The sequence below is a fragment of the Lipotes vexillifer genome, unplaced genomic scaffold (assembly GCF_000442215.2).
Source record: "Lipotes vexillifer unplaced genomic scaffold, Lipotes_vexillifer_v1.1 scaffold370, whole genome shotgun sequence".
NCBI classification, from domain to species: domain Eukaryota; kingdom Metazoa; phylum Chordata; class Mammalia; order Artiodactyla; family Lipotidae; genus Lipotes; species Lipotes vexillifer.
Window position 1 is genome coordinate 1,358,203 of NW_006772699.1, and position 7,108 is coordinate 1,365,310.

Genomic DNA, 7,108 nt, shown 5'->3' on the forward strand with positions numbered 1-7,108 from the left:
GCTAACCTTCGTCCAGAGTCAGGACCAACGCCCCGGAGCCACCAGCGACCCCGACAACATCTCTCAGCCACCGGCGACCCTGACAACCGCCCCCAGGTACCGGCGGTCCCTGACAACCACTCCGAGCCACCGGTAACCCCTGACAACCGCCGCCAGCCCCCCCGCCCCCCGCCCCCCGCCGCGGGCGCCCGGGGCGTGCCATGAAGTCGGCGGTGAGCGCGCGAGGTGGGGTGTCTGGCGGCCGCGGGGGTGGCTGCTGGGGCGGGGGGCGAGGAGGCGGGGGCAAAGGAGGAGGCGGGGGCAAAGGAGCGGGAGGCGATGGCGGCGGCCAGGGCGGCAAGGGCGGCTTCGGAGCGCGGACTCGCGGCTTCGGAGGCGGCAGGGGCCGGGGGCGCGGTGGCGGAGACTGCAGGGACCGCGGAGGCAGCGGACAGCGGCGTGGCGTGGCCAAGAGCAAGAACCGCCGCAGGAAGGGCGTCACCACGGTATCCGTGGAACCGCACCGGCACGAGGGTGTCTTCATCTACCGCGGGGCGGAGGACGCTCTGGTCACACTGAACATGGTGCCCGGCCAGTCGGTGTACGGCGAGCGGCGGGTCACGGTGACCGAGGGCGGCGTGAAACAGGAGTACCGCACGTGGAACCCCTTCCGCTCCAAGCTGGCCGCGGCCATACTGGGCGGGGTCGACCAGATTCACATCAAGCCCAAGTCCAAAGTGCTCTACCTGGGTGCCGCCTCGGGGACCACCGTCTCCCACGTCTCCGACATCATCGGCCCTGATGGCCTAGTCTACGCGGTCGAGTTCTCCCACCGCGCCGGCCGCGATCTGGTCAACGTGGCCAAGAAGAGAACCAACATCATCCCAGTCCTCGAAGACGCCCGGCACCCCCTCAAGTACCGCATGCTCATTGGGATGGTGGACGTGATCTTTGCCGATGTGGCCCAGCCAGACCAGTCCCGCATCGTGGCTCTGAATGCCCACACCTTCCTGCGCAACGGGGGCCACTTCCTCATTTCCATCAAGGCCAATTGCATCGACTCCACCGCCTCTGCCGAGGCGGTGTTTGCTTCTGAGGTGAGGAAGTTGCAGCAGGAGAATTTGAAGCCTCAAGAGCAGCTGACCCTGGAGCCCTATGAGAGGGACCACGCTGTGGTCGTCGGGGTCTATCGGCCCCTTCCTAAGAGCGCCAACAAGTAGCAACCCAGCTCGGGCTGTCCCTGAGATAATGCCTAAGACTGTGCTGTGTTCAGTGTTACTATATGTGTGTTTTCTTTGTGCACCGCTTTTCTATTAAATGGCATAAAGAAACAGTACCCAGGTGTGTATCAGTGAGGCCAGACTCAGTTATCCCCAAATCTCCAAATCCCCCAAACTCTAAAACAGCCAAGATAACAGGTGATAGGGGTCCATCAAGGATCAGCCTGGGTTCTGTGCTTACTCCAATCACTCAGGGTCCTGACTCTTCGGGGCCCCTCTTCACTCGTCACAGGGGCAGGGCAAGAGAGCTGGGAAAATAATGAGCTTATAAAATCCCCTTTGGAACTGAGGGGACACTTCTTACACATTGACCATGTCACGTGACCAAGCCTGACTCCAGGGAGTAGCATTGGCTATTGATGGACAGTAGTATAGTCTAACACACCCAATCTGTCTGACTTCAAGCCAGAGTCCTAACCATAATATACATTTAGTACTTTACTCTTCAAGGAAGTCCTTTTGCATTCCCTAGTATGTGTAATCAGCACACCAGCCCCAAGATGGCTTTGTTACCATTACCCTTTTACAGGGGAAGCCACAGAGCTTCTGAAGGTAAACTGGTTGCACAGCCAGTAGGGAGGTAGAACTTAACTGCCAGTCTTTGCGCCTCTAAATTCACTGCCATTTCCTGTACACTAATGGGATCTTACCTCTCCCCGACGTGGCCCACGCTGAACGGACCACAAGTCCTAACACAAGGACACACACACAGAGCAGGGCCCTCTGACTCCTCTGTGTCCTTTCTCTGTCTCCCTGTGCCACCCTTTTCTTAGATTTCAAAATAACAAAACAAGTCAGGGAGGTAGGATGTGAGTCCACCTCAAAAAGTATTCCCAGGGCTTCCCTGGTGGCGCAGTGGTTGAGAGTCCGCCTGCCGATGCAGGGGGACACAGGTTCGTGCCCCGGTCCGGGAAGATCCCACATGCCGCGGAGCGGCTGGGCCCGTGAGCCATGGCCGCTGAGCCTGTGCGTCCGGAGGCTGTGCTCCGCAATGGGAGAGGCCACAACAGTGAGAGGCCCGCGTACCGCAAAAAAAAAAAAAAAAAAGTATTCCCACACCACAAGGTAACACACCCAAAGTGGCATCACCAAGTGTCTCAGAAATAACCAGGAAAATGACTCCCAGAAAGTATCTGTCTCTGAAGGGCATTTCCTGCAGGCCCTGAATCCCAGTCCATTCAATTCTGGCTCTCAAAAGCAGCCCAAAGGGAGCAGGAGAGTGAACAATCCCAGGAGAGCTGGCAATGTTCCAAAACCAAGACTCAAAAAGGCCTTTCATTTATTAATTCACTCATCCACTCAGGAAATCCCCATTGCCAATTGCCAACGTCATCAACATTGCATCCGGGAATGTTTGCTCCCTAACCTGTCATTTGGAGAGTGGGTCTACCTTCCTGAAGATGTGCTTGGATAGAGGTTATGGTTAGTTTGCGTTTTCTGAGGGCATACTTCCTTCATACAATAAGAAGATAAATCATATTTCTAAAGGGCAGCCGTCGCTTCTAGTCCTCCCCTCCCCTTCCCACAATGCACACACAAAAGCTATTCCATACAATGCGGGGGGAGAGCTACCGTTCAGATTTGCTGGCCAGACTGACTCAGGAAGAAGAGGGTGAACGGAGTAAATGTCTGCAAAATCCCGAACCAGGCATTTCCACAAACAATGTGAGATCTTCATTAAAACCCTGCAGAGCGAGGATCATTATTCCTATATAACAGAGGAGGAAACTGCAGTTCGGAGAGATGACATGACTTGCTTAAGATCCCCCAGTAAGTCTCACAGCCAGAAACCAAACCCACAGGAGTCTGACTCCAAAATCTATGGCCTTTCCACTGAGGTCTATGCTGGCTCCCTTACTTTGAAAAGCCCTCTCTCCAGTCCTAGGCTAATTGATTCATTGCTGGGATGAAACCCTGAGGCTGGGGATGGACTCCCAGGGAACAGGATGATTCCTTCTGGAATCTTAAAGGGTCCAGTCCTTCCTCAGAGGCTGCTCAGTCTCAATAAGGAGCTCTTGGAGCCTCCTTACAAGGTGTCTGTCCCTCCAGATCTGGGACATGGCAGGGGAAACTTGGCCTCTTTTCCTTGGTGTGAGCATTCCCACATACACACAGAGAAAATTTACAGTCCACGTTTGAAGCTGCTTGAAGTGGGAACGTCAATGGAGACATGGCATGAAAAAAACCTCCTGAAGAATGTCTCTGAGCTGCAGATGGGTTCCTGGGCCAATGGAACAACATGATAAGTCCCAGGAGAAACATAGGAATAAGGATTAAGGGAGTATAGGAGGGAAGCTGAAACCTGGTTTTGGAAGATGGGGTGGGGGAAGTATGGGACTGTAATTCCAGTGGGCAGTGAGGTTCAGGACATACGTCGCAGTGACACCGGGCACCTGACCTGCTTGGGTTCCCAGAGGCATCAAATTGGGGTCCCTAGGCATCTTAGACTGCTGCAGCTACCCTAACAAAATACCACAGTCTGCATGCCTTAGGCAACAGACATTTACCTTCTCACAGTCCTGGAGCCTGGAAGTCCAGGGTCAAGGTACCAGCAGGGTTGGTTTCTGGTGAAACCTCTCTCCTTGGCTTGTCAATGGCTGCCTTCTCCCTGGGTCCACACATGGCCTTTTCTCTGCGTGGACAAGGAGAGAGAGAGAGACTGAGAGAGACGGGAGGAGAGAGAGAGATCGCTGGTCTCATCCTCTTCTTAGAAGCACTCCAGCCCTCTCAAATTACAGCCCCACCCTTATGACCTCCCGGGACCTTAATTACCTCCTTAAAGGCCCTATCTCCAAATACAGTCATATTTGAGAGTTAGAGCTTCAACATTTTGATTTGGGCGAATACAATTCAGCCCATAACACTAGGGCTGGGTGGGAACTTTCAGCTAAAATGCCCATCTTGCTGGCTTTTGGAAAGTGACTGGGGAAAGCAACCCCTAGTGTTATCCCTTTCTGCCAACTTTCCTCTTATTGTCAGTGTAAAATACCCGAGAATTAACAGTTAACATAGAGGCCGTGGGTTGGAGCAGGCGGTGGGTGGGGTGAGGAGTGATGGGGAGGGAACTTAGTTGAGCTTCTAAGAGGATTGGTTCAACCTGGGAATTGGTTCAGCTGGGTGGAATTTGCTGCTGAGTTTCAGAGAATCAGCAGCCTGACAAGAGCCACGGTTGAGCCCAGCCCAGCAGGTGCAGTGAGGCTGGAGGCTGATGCTCAAAGGCAGGGTGAGATGGACCCTGACTCAAAGAGAGTCAGCAGGAACCAGTGGGAAGAACACACAGACCCCACCTACTGCCTACCCTCACCCTCACCATGATGTCCCTCAGCTTCCTCCACCCAGATGCCCCTTGGGATAAGGGGAGGAAGAATGGGGAGGGAAAAGAAAACAAAAGGGACTGTTTTAAACCGGAAGAAACCAACTTCTTTTCAACTGGCAATTTCCCTCCCAGCTGCAGTCCTGCTACCAAGCAAGATGCTTTAACCATACCGGAGCCGCAGTGAGTATGTTTGGACTCTGCAACACTCGTATTTGTCAAGCACTTATGATGTCCCTGGCATAGAGATAAGCGTTTATTTGATTGCAAAAAGTGTTTTTAAATTAATAACGGGAACAAACATAGCAGAAGATACTGAAACGTAAATGTTCAGGTTAACATTTGCTGTAAAATGCACACTGGTGTCAGAGCTGCCGGAAATGTCTGTGTGGCCTGGAGCGAGAGAGCACGTGAAACCCCTGGCCAGTGCCCTGCCCCTTTCTCTTCCCACCCCTGGTTCTGCCCCACCTCCTGAAGGGGCTCACACGCATGTCTGTAGACTCCCAGCCCTCAAATCCAAAATCCGACCCCCTGCTCTTCAAACAGCCTCCTTTAAGCCCCTTGGGACTGGAGTTGTAAACTGGGAGCGTGATCCCTTCTTGGGAGGACTGGCCTGGGGAAGATTGATGGAAGCGGACTTGGGCTGTTCAGACTGGGCGCCCGGTGCCCAGTGCAGGATCTAGAAGGTGATGGCGTGGGCTCGTGGGGGCACGGCCCTCGGCCCGTATGGACTCCTTGCCCCATGGGGCAAGATGCAGGCAGAGGAAGGCCAGAGCGCAGCCCTGTAAGTGCGGGGCCCAGGGCAGGGGCCCTGGCTGACCAGGTCTGAGAGTGGCCCCTTGGCCCGTCCACTCAACCAAATCTCGGTGTTCCTCCTTAAGGAGGCCAGTCTAACTCTTCCAAGTAGTCTTCCTGGCCCATGGGCTCACAGGAAATTCCTCTTGATTCACGTTCTGAGGGAGACAACATTTACCGTGCACGTAGTATGTTCCAGGTGCCTCCAGACACCTTGTTTCACTTAATTCCCACAACACCCCCTGGGAGGCAAGTGTTATCCTCCCTGATATCACAGATGAGGAAGCTGAGGCTCAGGAAAGTGACAGGAATCCCCCAAGGTGTGATGGAGCTGGAGAATGGAAGATTTGGCGTGTCCTGGAGCAGAATTGTACGCATTCATTCTCTAAATCAGTGAAATTAAAACCAGACGCTCTAGGCGGAAGGCCTGGCATTGGTGTTTTCGGTAAGTCCCCCAGGTGATTCTAATGTGCATCCAGGGCTGACACCACTATTTAAAACCCCATACCACTCTTGCTGTTGATTGGGAAAGGCAGATTTAAGACAGTACTTTGACTGACTGGAAGATGACAGCTGAGCTTTTCTGCAGGGTCTCTGGGACAGCCCAGGATGCCCCCTGAGATTCCTAAGAGGAGGAGGGTTGAAGTCTGTGACTGAAGACAAAGTTACTGGTATTCCTGCCTCTTTGGTCCCTGATTGAGTGCTGCCCACAGATCTTGTTTGTAAGGAGCTCAGCTGAGCTGGGAGAGAGAGCTGAGCTGGCAGGTGTGGGAGGAGCTCAAGAGCAAAGGAGCCGAAAATGAGAGTTCAGTCTTTAATCATTTACTGTGATGGCATAAGCAAAAGGCTAAAACTGGAGAACGCGCCAACTCCCCTGTTCCATATTCTCACATGGAAAGGTGCCCCAGCCGAGGGTCGGGGGATCAGAGCTCCTTGGGGATGTCTTACTGCTGAAGGCACCCTTGAAACAAAGGCTCCAACATTTTACGGACCTTGCTGGTGAGGGGACGAACGGGTAAGGCTGGGGGTGGAAAAGTCTTCAAGGTTCTCCCCTCCCCCACAAGGAGGCAGAGGTCCTCAGATTAAAACCTATGGAGGACTTCCCTGGTGGTCTAGTGGTAAGACTCTGTGCTTCCCCTGCAGGGGGCACGGGTTTCCCTGGTTGGGGAACTAAGATCCTGCATGCCGCACACAATCAAACACACACAGACACACAAAGACACACACACAGCGCACACACACACACACACACCCTGTGGAGTGACGGGTAGGAATGTAAATTTACCTGCCGAGGGCCCTGAATCCTTGACCACAAGCCCCTTCAGAAACCGAAGTGCGCCGGCTGTGCCCCAGGTCTGGTGTGGAGGGCAGCTTCTCCTAGTCCCACCAGCTGTGCCGTCTGAAGCCTTCCTAATCGCCTGTGGTCAGGCCTGAGAAATCAGTCACACATGATTTTTTTTTTTTAGAGAGCTTTTTTTCTCTTTTTTAAAATTTATTTATTGGGAGCATTGGGTCTTCGTTGCTGCATGCGGGCTTTCTCTAGTTGGCGGCGAGAGGGGGCTACTCTTTGCTGCAGAGCACGGGCTCTAGGCACCCGGGCTTCAGTATTTGTGGCTCGTAGGCTTTAGAGCGCAGGCTCAGTAGTTGTGGCGCACGGGCTTCGTTGCTCCGCAGCATGTGGGATCTTCCCTGGCCAGGGCTGGAGCCTGTGTCCCCTGCATTGGCAGGGGGGGGGGGCCCC

The 7,108-nt window shown here is 54.0% G+C and overlaps 1 protein-coding gene across 1 annotated transcript; it reads left to right on the top strand.

Annotated features, from left to right (window-relative positions):
- Nucleotides 1–200: 200 nt before the first annotated feature.
- FBLL1 (fibrillarin like rRNA 2'-O-methyltransferase 1) lies at nt 201–1,199 on the top strand. The gene has a single exon (XM_007447823.1). It carries the CDS (start codon nt 201–203, stop codon nt 1,197–1,199), a length of 999 nt encoding a protein of 332 aa, XP_007447885.1.
- The last annotated feature ends 5,909 nt before the right edge of the window (nt 1,200–7,108 follow it).